This window comes from Ctenopharyngodon idella, chromosome 2 (genome assembly GCF_019924925.1).
Source record: "Ctenopharyngodon idella isolate HZGC_01 chromosome 2, HZGC01, whole genome shotgun sequence".
Classification (NCBI taxonomy): domain Eukaryota; kingdom Metazoa; phylum Chordata; class Actinopteri; order Cypriniformes; family Xenocyprididae; genus Ctenopharyngodon; species Ctenopharyngodon idella.
This window is the reverse complement of record NC_067221.1, coordinates 31,794,992-31,809,390: the sequence shown is the minus strand read 5'-3', so window position 1 is coordinate 31,809,390 and position 14,399 is coordinate 31,794,992. Positions and strand designations below refer to the sequence as shown.

Sequence of the window (14,399 nt, the reverse complement as noted above, 5' to 3'; positions counted from 1 at the left end):
TGCATAATGTTGATTGCCACATTCTCAAAAATCACAGGTTCTCCTGGTATTCTTGTTTCCAGGTTGCTGGCTTTACATCGTCGTAAAGGTATAACAAGGTCCTTCAGGTGGACATCAAAGATACAGTGAAACTGTGAGCGAAAGAACCTTTACAAATAGAAGTTGTGAGCTGTTTGTTTACCTGTCTGGTGACCCCATGTATGCGCTCCTCACTTGGAGAGCGGGAACGGGATTTTGAGTTCGAGTTATCTGGGGACAGTAAGAACCGTTGTTCTTTTGGTCGTCCCCGCACCTTTTCCATGTACTGTGTCTGGTCTGAGTGGGACACTGTAAATTGTGAAATAGATGTTACATCACATAGTCAACACAAGTTAACTACAGCACTCAATGAGACTTAGGGCAAGTATTTTTGAATTCTGGTTATTCACATGGGATTTCATATCTTATACTGCATGTATTCTCATTAATGCGTATTATATGTGTGAGAAAATGTACTTTCAGAACTTCCTCCTATTCACCTACAGTGCTTGACGTACAAGCATGCATTTTATAGGCTCTTGTGTCTTGCATAGTGACTCATTGGTCAAGCGTTGGCTGGTGTATTTGTATATTCTGGAGTTATGCAGTGTCTTCTCACTCTAAAAGGGAAATGCGGTAACCAACCTGCAGCTTTGTAGCTCTTGTGTCTGGTTCTGAATGCATGTTCAGGTGGGCGATCTTCCCCCCACATGCCATTCAACCCTGATTCATCAACCTGTGAATCAGCATCACAGATGCAGTCAACACAGTTTATTAGTCATTCACTCATTGTTCAGTAATTTACTTTTTAGAAGTTGTAAAAGTTGTGTAAACACAGAATGTATCCCTGCCAACTATTTCAAAGAATAAGACCTTTTTTTTTTTGGTACCTGAGAGGCATCATAGTCTTCACTGCTGTCTGTACGATGGGTCATAGGCTGTAATAACAGCTCCTGTGGTGATATTGGGCTTAAAGCCACAAACCCTCCACTGGTCCTAGAACACAGAACCACATCTTTAATACATACACAATACTGTGAGTTTATAGCTTGAAAACTTAAAGACCCATAATGTAATTCATTATGCAGTACACATAACAGTATTAACAGTATAACATGCTATTTTTATGCAACAATGATTTAGCACATATAATTGTATTGTACAATATTCAATTAAAATCAAACATGCATTAGAGTATACACTGATACGGTTCAATTGTATGTTATTTTAAACATGACCTTTCTTTGAAGACAACAAAACTTACAGGGCTGATCCTGCGCTGTGAGATATCAGGGGCAGGGTGGCACTTCTCTGTAGAAAAGCAAAACATATTATTGTGAAATTATGAAAAGCCTTCACATACACACAGACTATACAAAACATATAACATCAAAAAAAATTTAGAAAAAAATTTAACCTAACAATCATTAAAATTGATCTTCTTGACCTTTGTCATCTCAAGCCTTATTAAAAAGGATAAAGCATGATATAATGAGTAATACAAATTTGTCTAAATGTGAACCCTGCAAAAAATAATAATGCGGTCACATCAGCATACCTGGGCCTCCACCTGTTGCCTCAGCTTCTTAGCTTTGCTCTGCTTAAAGTAATCCATGATCATCATAGAAGCATAGATCTTTCCAACTGTCATGTCTGTGTCTGAAGATACACACACACACACCACTAGACTGTCATTATGGAAGTACAACAGATTAATTTACATCAACCAAATAGACCTTTTAACAGATGCTTATGACACTGTTTTAAATGTAAATTCTTCTATATGGAAGTATATGTGCTCTTAGTTTAGTAACAAGTTGGTTCTGGGCACAAATGCAGACAGGCATAAATTGTTCAGCCATTTTAAAAACTAAACAGAATGCTGGCACATCAGAAGGCACATAAATCATGGCAGCTGGCAAATAAAGCAAGTATCAAGACTCCGACTCCAGGGTTTCAAAAACTGGAGATTAAGAAGCAATAACCTTGTAGGCAATGCTCTGTCATATAGCACAGCTACACTGTCCAAGATGGGTTAGACCAATCTTGAGAGTACCAGGTAAAGGCTCATGACCAAGTATAGAACTCTGGACATCATCAATTATACTCTGTGTTTGATCTGTCTCCCTCCTCAGGAAGCGCCCAACACTATGGTACCCCTTCTAGAGTCTTTACATGAATGTATGAATGAGGCATTTATATAGCGCTTCCATATATAATACTGTACACCCAAAGCGATTTACAATCGTATCTGGGGTCTCTCCTCAACCACCACCAGTGTGCAGCATCCACTTGGTTGATGCGACGGCAGCCAGTACAACGGCACCAGTGCGCTCACCGCACACCAGCTATATGTGGAGAGGAGAGAGAGTGAAAGAGCCAGTTCAATGGATGGGGATTATTAGGAGGCCATGATTGGTAAGGGCCAAAGGAAGGAATTTGGCCAGGACACCGGGGTTACACCCCTTCTCTTCACGAGAAGTGCCATGGGATTTTTAATGACCACAAAGAGTCAGGACCTCGGTTTAATGTCTTAAACCACAGGGTGAGCACCCCCTGTTGGCCTCACTAACACCTCTTCCAGCAGCAACCTAGTTTTCCCAGGAGGTCTCCCATCCAGGTACTGACTAGGCTCAACCCTGCTTAGCTTCAGTGGGCAACCAGTTTTGGGCTACAGGGTGATATGGTGATATGCTACAAGTAATAATATTTCATGTCTTGGTGCCCCGGGCTGTTACTTGGTCCAAGTTGTTTCTGTGATTTATTTAGGAACGCTTGGATGCATGTCTGACTCTATCCATGTTCTAGGTTTGCATCCTCTCCTCTTGACCCTCTAAAGTCAGTTAGTTGGTCTCTCCTTGAAGACTGTGCAGCTACTGATGCTAGTTTCTGTGAATTGTATTGATGATCTGCAGGATGAATACTTTTGTTTAAGAGATCCCATTAGTATTGTGCTCCTGGGTTCTCGAAAGTTATGCTGCATCTCTGGAAAGAGTACAGGACAAGGGGACAGCAGCCTGATGTGCCATCTATGCCTTTTAGGTTGTAGGTAGTGGCTACAACAGTACAACTGCTATTACTATTTCACATTGTATCTGAGTCTTACCTTTGTTGATGGGTACCAGCAGATCCAGAGTCTTTTGGGACAGGTGTGGCCAGATGACACTTATCTCCTTCTGCAATTCCATGTCCAACTGTAGCCGGTCCTCGCCCCCTGAAAGGAAACATATGGTCTCAAATAAGAGATTACTGAAACACTATGAGGAGATGCATACACTGTATTTTCATAAAATATATGAATTCATAAGTTAAATCTTTCTGTCATTTGTGTAGTGCTGGGATTTCTGAGTATTTCTCTCTTATTCCTCTTCTGATTAGCTGTCTTATGCCAGTTGTCCCAGCCTTTGGCATCTGCAAGAAATCCAGCCTCTTCTCCTGTCAGCCTAAGGCCTGTACACACCGGGACGAATATCGCGCGCGATTATCGCCGCCGTTTAACGCCTTGTGACTAAACAAAGGGCACCAATGTGAGTGTACACACCAACGTGAAAAACGCCAGGCGTAAAAGCGTCATTTTTAAAAAAAAAAAACACCTCGGGTTCGTTTTTTTGGTTTGACGCGCGTTAAAAACTGGCCGACCAATGAGATTGGCGCATTTGTTCACGTGCCTGGAGCTCCTGAAGTTACAGTAAAACATGACTTGGTGGTGCTCAAGCACACAACGGTCTTGCTGAGCACACATTGATACCAAGACGACGAAGAGGAAGTGGTAAGTAGACGAGGAAGACCCCTACAAACTATGGGTGCTCTGCCATTTCTTGGCCACACCAATACTAGATGTGTATTATATGCCATTTTATTTCTGTATTTTTATTGTTTTTTTTTTTCTTTTACATTCAAGAAATATAGTTGAGAATGTCTATTTCATAAATATGTTTATTTGCACTACCGTTCACTTGCACTACTGTCATTGTGACTTATTTGCACTACCGTTTCTGACTACCATCTCCTTATGTCATGTATATGCCATATATGCCATTTTATATCTGTATTTTTATCTTCTTTAATTTTATATCATAAATATGTTTATTTGGACTACCGTTCAGCACAAGCACCATATACTGTCAGGGAGTTAAATTGCACGTTCATTTGGCGCATCGCGAGTGAAAATCGCTTTGGTATGAACACGAAAAACGTCTCGAAAAACGCTGCCGATAAGCGCGCGCGATATTCGTCCCGGTGTGTACGAGGCTAGGTCCTGCCCTTGTCGATTCACTTTAGCTACTGACTTTAGCCTGCCCCTCTAGACTTTGTTTGCCTGTCTGCCTGCTCTCCTGGCTCCGACCCTCGACTGTTTCTTGGTTTATCCATCTCTCTCATTCTCCATGGATTTTGGTGCAATTTCACTTTTAATTGTATGTAAGAGAGTGGCCAGGATATTCTTCAAATATTCATCTCTTGTGTTTCACAGAGGAAAGTCATAGGATGCATCTCATTCAGCACCCTAGTTCAGTGGTGAGGGCACTTATCAGGGAGTCTCTATCGCAAAATCCTTCCAGTGCGCATTGCAACGTTACTTAGCACTAGGCGTGGGAATCTTTAGGCACCTCATGATCCAATCCAATTCCGATTCTGGAAATCACGATCCAATTCCAAAACGATTTTTGATCTACATATTATTTAAAGTTTGCCAACTTTAAATGTTAAATTTATTTATCAGGTTTTTATTGAATTACTTATGTAATTATGAGTACTTTTTTTAAAATTTAAAACAATTGTATGTTAAGAATTTTCAACTGACTAAACATAGCTTCAAAACATACAAGCAAATAGTAAATAATAAAGAGAAATAAAGAAACCTTTTACAAGCAATAAACAAAGAGTGCTTTTTTGTAGTATCTGAACATTTTGCCATCAAGAACAGTGAGTGATTTTTCTCTTTCTCAGCTTTACTGCTGTTTGACGCATTTGACGCATTTTCACTAATGCAAGCTTCACAAAACACATGAGCATTTGAAAGCAGTCATCGGTCAGTGAGCTTTGCGTATTGAAGTGAGCTTTGTGTATTGAATATTTAGACGTTATGCCTTCCAAACAGAATAAATTATGCCTTCTTAGAGCATTTTTTTCAAAACTGAAAGATCAGTGAGCAAGACCGTACGTAGTTAGTGTAACAAAACGTTTTTCACAGTGCATATCCTGTGCAGCGAAGCCTGCAAATGCCCTTGTAATTCATTTCAACCTTTTCAAACTTTATAGAAGATTATTTTATGGACGGTTCAAGGGTGTAGTCGACGGTGTTGTGTGTGTGTTTGTAGAATTGTAAGAAAGCAGAATATAGCTGTTTCTAAAGCACACATAGTGCCATCGCGCATCTGCTGTTAAAAATGAAACTAAGAATAGATTCAGAATTGTAGAAGAGAGAATTGCGCTGCATCGAATAATTGTTTTTTTTCTCCCACTCTTAAAAAAAAATCTAACAATGCACTGTGAAAACCAGGGAGCATCGATGCTCACGGTTTCCATTACAGGAAAATATGTCACATTTTCTTTAGCATAAACATAAAGAGAACAAGCCAACTCAATATACAACATGACGTGATAGTTTTGAAAAAAAACTATATATATATATATATATATATATTTCTTAAAATGGACTTTAAGCAGCGTTAAAAAAGGTGTCAGAAAGATATCGGACCCTCTTGATAAATAGTCATCAGTGAGCCAGGGTCCTTACCAGTGCCTGAATTTGTGCACATCTAGGGAATAGATGCTCACATACAGGTGTGGAATAGTATGAGTGAGTAAATGATGACAAAATTTTCATTTTTGGGAACACTATACTTTTAAAGTACAAATTCACAGTTCTGACCTCTAGCAATTTTTATCTCCAGAGCAGTACGGATCAGAGACATCAGAGTGGATGTGAAGTGAACCGTCATGTCCTCATCAACTGGCATATTCATCAGCACCAGTCTCTGCCAATAGCAACACAGCATGTATGCAAACATTAATGATCAAAAATGCTCAGATTTTGGGTAATAAATATTTTTAAAATATGCATCCTTAAATATAATGATTTTTTCCCCCTCTGTATTTCAGTAGCACTCGGCAACTACAACTATTAAACTATGTATTGCATTTGTCAAGATAAAACTTTTATACCTTGTAGGCAACTTTGGCAGGACACTTCTTTCCCAATCCAAGAGGTGGAGACATGTGAGTTAGCATCTCATACATGGCATTGTAGTGAATACGGCCACTACGGTAACAAAGCAGAGATCATTCATGTAAGAATCAAGAGAATTAATGTTGGAAGCAAATTAAAAAAAAAATAAAAAATAAAAAAAAATCTGACATATACTTTTGTATTCCCACAAAACTGTTTTGCATTTAATTTACAGAATGAAGATTGTATTCTCTAAAATTTTGAATGTAAACAAAATAAAATACATTAAATTAAAAAAAAATTCTAATATTTGTCATAATATCATATAATTATAGTTGTAGTGGTAAGCTATAGGCTATGTCTGAAACAGCTTTAAAAACATTGTTTTCAACCTCACAGTGTTATTTCTGTGTGTCAAACATCAAATAGTAAGGATGGGATAAAAGTTTAAAGTCCGGATATAACCACTGATGTTGCGGCAGCTGCGATCCAAATGAGTAAATGACATTTGAAACTAATGTATACTTCAAATAAAGATTACATCAGTGGGGACCAGAGACTGTTAAAATGTATTTGATTTATTAAATTCAACAATTCATTTATTTAATAAAATGAATTCATTTAAATGAATTTTTTTTTTTTTTTTTAAATATAGACTCAGTTATAACATTTTAGATATTTATAAAAAGACTCATTTATAACATTAAATAGAATATCTTGACAGAACCTCAAGTAAATTACATTTTTTGTTTTGTTGTCTAATGTTTTTTTTTTTTTTTTTCAGAATTGTGGGAGAATAGGGATCTCTATTTAAAAAAGCATTTCTTTATATTTGAGTCCAAGTTCAAAATAAAACGAACTGCTCCATTGTGAACGTGAGCTGTTTGTCAGATCTCACAACAGGTTTTACAAAAGAACGCAAATAGCTTAGCGAGAGAATGCAAAAGTTTTGCGAGGGAACGCAAAAATCTTGGCTAAAGAACACAAAAGTTTTGTCAAGGAACGCCAATATCTTTGCGAGAGAACGCAAAGTTTTTTCAGGGGAGCGCAAAGTTTTTTTCAGGGGAACGCAAAAGTTTTGCGAGAGAATGCAAAAGCTTTGAAAAATATTTTTTCTCCTCCCATCCCAATTTTTTTCCATCACCATGTCCCTTTAGGGGCTCTGTAGAAAAGAAACCAATACTGCCACCACCAAATATGACTGTGAGGATGGTGATAGCTGTGTTTTGGCCTCTATTCATTTGGTGCGAAACACAGCACTTTGTTTTCAGGCCAAAGAGCTCTTACCAGATCATACTTTTTTTTTTTTCATATAAAACTTCAGGAATGAGTTAAATTCAGCCGGAACCTGATGCTACATATGAAGTTAAATGAGTTCATGGAAACTAATGTGATAATTATGAAAGTGAAATATGAGGGGTAGGTTTACAGAAATAGAACATTGATATTTGTATACACAATAAAAATTGAACAATATATTTTTAAACTTTTCAGATCTTTTCATCAAAGCACCTAATATATCTAAATATATATCTGCAACAAAATCTCCAACTTTTCTATCCTATCACTGCATTATAGCCTTCCACGAAAAAAATTAAAAAAAATAAAAATCCCCAATATCTCCATAGAAACCAAAGACACTCTTAACATCAATGCTTATTCAGAGCACTCTGTCTTTTTAATAATTGTACACCTGTATCTTTGCACAGTAACAAGAAGAACAAACGTTTGCCCAAAGCCTAAATCCGAATTCAGAAAGGCATGGAAAATGAGTAACACATTCTATGGAGCCTCTAAAGGGCCCCCTAAAAAGCCTCTAGTCAATTACATTTCAGTACCTCAGATTTCACTTATCTTTAAAATATAACATTTAAACATGATTTTTCCTCCCATCTCACAATTTTTCCATCACCATGTCCTTTTAGGGGCTCTGCAGAATGTGTCATTTCCTTTCCGAACATAGTATTCAGCTTCGGGCACATCACTACCATATACCCAGTTTTATACTCTTCTACAGTATTACCACTAATATGACTGTTCCTAATATGTTCATTGCATTTAAATAACTTTTAACATTATAAAACAAATATTATCTCAGTAAACATTTTGGCAGCCTAAAGAATACTAAAATAAGATCAAAATAAATGAACGTACAAGTAATGAATACAAAGTAATGAATACAAAAATAAACTGAAATGCCAAATGGAAAATAATAAACTAAATTACAGTTCAAAACTACTGCCACATTATCCTTGTTAACACGTAAAACAGTAGGTACTGTAACATGAATTCCTTCTTCCTACTCTACTATTATAAGAAAATGAACTTAAACTGATTAAGTAAAGCTTTTCAAAATCAGTAAACTCAGCAATGCCAAATTTTTAACATCGGAAGTTATTACATTTATTACCTTCAATTGCCCTTACCATACTAAGTATAGAGAAATTCATTAAAGTGAAACCATCTGAATAAGACAACAACAAAAGGCTGGCTATCGGTCTTTACCTATCAATATAGCGAGTAAGCAAGCTGCAGCAAAGTTTAAGTCTCTGACCGTAAACACGAATTTAGTGTTAACTACTATGTAGGTAGCTTTAAGACTTGGTTAATTAACTCATATTAATTTTTTTTTTTTTTTTTTAATTGACAACTTTGAATTAATTAGGGCTGCAACTTCTACTTGATAATGAAAACAATCAACAATGTTTTCATTGTTGATTTGTCAAGTCTTATTGATGTGCATGCCGAACCTTTGACAGTAGCTATGTTTCCAGTTGCGAATTTAACTTGTGCGCAGCGCTTCCATCCCATGTGTTCAAGAAAACAAAATCATCACTTCCTGGGAAATTGGTGCAAAATATCTGTAATAAAATGGAAATTGCTTCAGAGAAGCCACCGGTTAGTCCAGTTATCCTGTAAGATCCTCTGTTAAGGCAAAGTCACACAGAGCAAAAGAGTTTTTTGTTGTGAGGGATTTATTCGGTTAACACATTTCCATCATAGTTTTTGCGCATTTCTTCTTATCAGATGAAAAAATGTATCCCCTCAATTGAGCGCTTTTTTTTTTTTTTTTTTGTGCATTTTTAGAATTTATGTGCATCTTGGCATTTCTGGCTGTTCCAAACTTCATCCATTAAGGATTATGGTGGCTACATGCTTCTGTGAACCTTCAATGCAGCAGACATTTTTTTTCTTTTTTCTTTTTTTGTAGTCTTCCCCAGATTTGTGTATCAACACAATCCTGTCACTGGGCTCTGCAGGCCGTTCTTTTGACCTGATGTCTTGGTTTTTGCTCTGATATACATTTTCAGCTGTTAGACCTTTTATTGACAGGTGTGTGCCTTCCCAAATCAAGTCAATTCAACTGAATTTGCCACAGGCTAACTCAAATCAAAGTATAGAAACATTTAAAAATGATCCAGTGAAACTAGAATTCTCCTGAGTAAATAGAATTTTCAAGACTTATTTTCAATAAATTTGCAAAGTTATCACAAATATCTGTTTTTCCTTTGCCATTATGGTGTATGGAGTGTAGATTAATGTGAAAAATACAATACTTTCACAAGGCACTGTAGCATCCACACCACTTCAAATGCTCAAGCTCTTTAAAGCAGGATGGATTCTGATTGGCTTTCTTTTTTTCTTTTATTTATTTTTTTATTGTTTATCAGCTGGAAAATTCCAATGATATTGTTTCTCTGTGCCATTGTCATTCTAGTTGTGGTGTGGCTTTTCTTTTATATTTAGAATGATTTTTAAAACAATATCTTTATCGTTAGAATCGTCCTTGGTTGAGTTTAGATTTCCATCTGCAATCTAGTCATACAGAGATCAGTGGCATGTTCCTTCATAACATTCTAGCTCTTACCAGAGATGTTATCTTATCTTCCCTTTTGCCACATAATGTATAGCATAGCCTACATTCATTTATAGTATTAAAGGATTAGCTCACTTGAAAATTAAATGAAAATGAAAATTACCCCAAGCTTTACTCTCCTTCAAGCCATCCTAGGTGTATATAACTTTCTTCTTTCTGATGAACACAATCAGAGTTATATTAATAAATATCCTGACGCATCTAAGCATTATAATGGCAGTGAATGGGACCAACGAGTATAAAGCTCAAGAAAGTGCATCCATTCACATCCATCCATTATAAATGTACCTCACATGCCTCCGGGGGGTTAATAAAGGCCTTCTGAAGCGAAGCGATGCATTTGTGTAAGAAAATATCCATATTTAGCAAGTTATAAAGTAAAACATCTAGCTTCCGCCAGACCACCTTCCGCTAAACTCAGCTATGCCAAATTTTTACATTTTTTACATTTATTACCTTCAGTTGCCCTTACCATACTAAGTAGGCTATAGAGAAATTCACATTAAAGTGAAACCATCTGAATAAGACAACAACAAAAGGCTGAAAGTGCATCCATCCACATCCATCCATCATAAAAGTACTTCACACAGCTCCGGGGGGTTAATAAAGGTAAAATATCTAGTAAAATATCTAGCTTCCGTCAGACCACCTTCCGCTAAACTCAGCTATGCCAAATTTTTACATTTATTACATTTATTACCTTCAATTGCCCTTACCGTACTAAGTAGGCTATAGAGAAATTCACATTAAAGTGAAACCATCTGAATAAGACAACAACAAAAGGCTGAAAGTGCATCCATCCACATCCATCCATCATAAAAGTACTTCAAACTGCTCTGGGGGGTTAATAAAGGCCTTCTGAAGTGAAGTGATGCATTTGTGTAAGAAAAATATCCAGATTTAGCAAGTTTTAAAGTAAAATATCTAGCTTCCGACTGCGTTCCGTATTCAACTTACGGGAAAAAAAAAACGGAACTGATGTTGTGTCAGTTAAGCTTTTTTCGTAAGTTGAATACAGAAGGCGTAGGACGTAGCATAAGCATTTTGAACTGCGAGAGGCATTACACTTTCTTTGTAAGTTGAATACAGAAGGTGGTCTGGCGGAAGCTAGATTTTTTACTTTATAACTTGTTAAATATGGATATTTTTCTTACACAAATGCATCGCTTCACTTCAGAAGGGCTTTATTAACCCCCCTGGAGCCGTGAAGTACGTTTATGATGGATGGATGCACTTTCTTGCGCTTCATACTTGGTGGTCCCGTTCACTGCTATTATAAAGGCTTGGAATGTGTCAGGATATTTATTAATATAACTCTGATTGTGTTCATCAGAAACACTGTAAACCCTAACACTCATAATAATTAATTGGTTTGAGTAGGACAAACTTAAATTAAACAAAATAGTTCAGTTAAATGAACTTTTATGAGAACTTTTATCTTATTTAGAACTTTTTTTTTTTATTTTCGAGTTCACATAACTGGTATATTTCATGTAAACTGAACTGTTTCATTGCTTTAAGTTTTATGAACTCATTTCTTTTAATTTAGATGAACTTAAGTTTAACTGAAACTGGGCTGGGATTTCTGTTTCCCAGCATGCTTTGCCCATAGCACTCAAAAGGAAGAGTAAATGCTAAAATTAAGTGTTATATAATTTTTTTGTGCAAGATTAATGTTAAGTGGGAGATTTAGTAATATTAATGTTTTGTTATACTAATTTAGAAGAGTTTCTGTTAATATGGGTTTTTGGAGAGTTACCATTATGGTGACAAGTGGTGCATGCGGCTTGGTTTGAGAGCAGGTATATTAAATGTTTTATATTGCTGTTCTCATTCAGTAAGTGCTATACCATGCTATTGTTAACATGTTAGCAAATTAGCATTTTCTGTATTATCTAGTTGTAGCTAAGTTTCCACTAATAAAAATGTTTATAAAACAGTTAGTTCCTGTCCTTGATTCTGATTGGTTAATAGTTGTGTTTTATTCACAATAAAACACGGCTATGACTGCTTCACCCAATGGTTCTGTGTATCACTACACAACACCCTTAGCAACGTAAACTGTTTGTTCTTTATTTATATTGTTCATTGAAGCTTACTGTATTATGTAGAAGAGTATTGTGAGAAAGAGATCGATTAAACGAATTTATTACCTTCATTCAGATTTAGCATTTTCCTTCAGGTCTATGTTCATAATAAAAAATATGTTTAAATGTCCACTGCAATATCTTGTCCTTTTAACAGTTAAGGGGTTTTCCCATGACTGACAGCGCTAGTCAAAGCATTTGTCATTTGCGTCTTGTTCCGTGTTCACAACAATTCAGTCTTTTCAATATAAAAGTCTTAGCTACTGAGTGGCTCACTCATAAAGGCAGTCTTTGCCGCCATCTAATGGTGTAATAATGTAACTTCTGTTGCTGTTCACGGTCAGGACTATTTTCTTCTGGCGGAAGGAAGGCTTTTAGTGATTTTACTTCATGAAAGTTGCATTGATACATATTTTTTGGCTTTAATATTTGTATTGTGTGGTAACCATTTTATAAAAGCAATAAGGTACTCGAGGCTAGTGCTTATTGTTTACTTATGTTGAGATTACATGATAATTTTAAGTTAAATGTATGAATTGGTTTACTCAAATATTTCAATTTAAGAACAATTAAAATGTTTGAGAACAAAATAAAAACCTGCTAGTTCTGCTTACTCAAACTTTGAATTACTTAACTTAAAATTTTTGATGTAAACAATTGCCTCATTTTTTTTTAGCTTTGCCAACTTATTCGGGTTTACAGTGAAGACAAAAATTCATATACACCTAGGATGGCTTGAGGGTGAGTAAAGCTTGGGGTAATTTTCATTTTAAAGTCAACAAATCCTTTAATAGCCCTCAGTCTGCAGTTGGAAGAGAACATAAGGCAGGATGCGGAATAAAGTGTTTAAAATAAATATAGACAAAAATATCTTTTTTTTTTTTTTTGGTCCAATTAATCAAATAAGTAATCAACAGGAAAAACATTAGTTGCAGCCCTAAAATTAATACATGTTGTTTGATACATGCTAACACCACAAAGAAGGACGTTAAGGTAGGCACGTACAAACCCACCTTTCTTTGAACAATCGAGGCCCTGTCTTCCTTAATGCGCCTTTTCATCTGAAATGACATCATCCTTCCCTTGAAAGCCTGTAAACAGAAGGATGTGGCCTTCAGCTTTACTTACAGGGGACACCTCTTTGCTCACAGTCATCCACTGGCTTTGCTAAATTTGAGAAATTCCCTCTAAATTCCAGCCTTGGAGAATACACCTATAACTGCAAGATCTTCTTCCATTAGCCTAAAAGAATTTTAGACTTTCTAAGCATCGATATTTTGATGTGTACTAATTGCCGTTTAAGGCCAGTATACCTGAACAGCTCAAGCAAGTCCTGATTGTACAAAGCAGTCCAGCTTAGTTTGTGTTCTGGCAGCACATATGAATCCAAGGCCCCATTTTCAACAAATTTCACCACCACAAAACTGAAAACATCTACCCATGTCCAAGGCAGTGAGCAATGTAGCCAAATGTTCTTTGCACACTATTCAACTTAATTTGATTCAAGCACAAAAAATTAAGCTGTCACTACAGTCTCTCAAACACAAACCATCATTGAAATTGAACAGCTACCAAAATATTACGACAGTTCCACTCCTCCATGGGTTCTGCTTGATGTTTCATCCTATATGACCATTTGATGCAAGTTTTATCCTTTTTATGTGAGTTTTCCTTGCCCAGCACTTGTTGGGTGAAGGCCCAGGATATTTGCATATTTGTAACTACTGTTAAATGTGCTAACATACAAATTTGAGTTGAACTGAGTTACATCTGTATAAATGAATAAACCAAGTGAAATTAAATGGAAACATGATTGTGGATGTTAATGAGCAGCGGTTCCTAGTGAAGCCTCTATGCGCATGGCAGTAAGAACAGTAACAATCATTAGAAACTTTATTATAACTAGCATCCCAGTAGTTACAGTTACAGGTGATCTGTTTGTGCTTACCATGCTGCTCGGTCATATTCCCCCCAGATGCGCACAAACTCGTCTAGATGATGAGGTCCAAGAATGGATGAGTCTCGTGTCAAATACTCAAAGTTGTCCATAATCACAGCCACAAACAGATTCAGCATCTAATGAAAAATAAAGTGGCAAAATTTTGGATGTAGACAAAGTAAAAAAATAAAATAAAATAATAATAAATCAATAATTTATTATTAAAATAGTTATGGACCCTTTTCACATTTCTGGGGTTCTCAAAAGCAGAGGTCTACACCAAATATAATTCTTCCGTTCCCATTTGAT

At 36.3% G+C, this 14,399-nt stretch overlaps 1 protein-coding gene across 2 annotated transcripts in view; it reads right to left on the bottom strand.

Annotated features, from left to right (window-relative positions):
* The window catches only part of cacna1eb (calcium channel, voltage-dependent, R type, alpha 1E subunit b), a 120,765-nt gene that overhangs the window by 3,794 nt on the left and 102,572 nt on the right, over positions 1 to 14,399 (bottom strand). For both annotated transcript variants that reach the window (XM_051876205.1, XM_051876213.1), the window contains 9 exons: positions 14,100 to 14,227; positions 6,184 to 6,280; positions 5,891 to 5,996; positions 3,125 to 3,232; positions 1,577 to 1,677; positions 1,283 to 1,329; positions 909 to 1,014; positions 664 to 754; positions 182 to 327 (listed from right to left, as the gene is read on the bottom strand). In XM_051876205.1, coding sequence (XP_051732165.1) covers positions 182 to 327; positions 664 to 754; positions 909 to 1,014; positions 1,283 to 1,329; positions 1,577 to 1,677; positions 3,125 to 3,232; positions 5,891 to 5,996; positions 6,184 to 6,280; positions 14,100 to 14,227 — 930 coding nt within the window. The remainder of the gene's footprint in view (positions 1 to 181; positions 328 to 663; positions 755 to 908; positions 1,015 to 1,282; positions 1,330 to 1,576; positions 1,678 to 3,124; positions 3,233 to 5,890; positions 5,997 to 6,183; positions 6,281 to 14,099; positions 14,228 to 14,399) is intronic.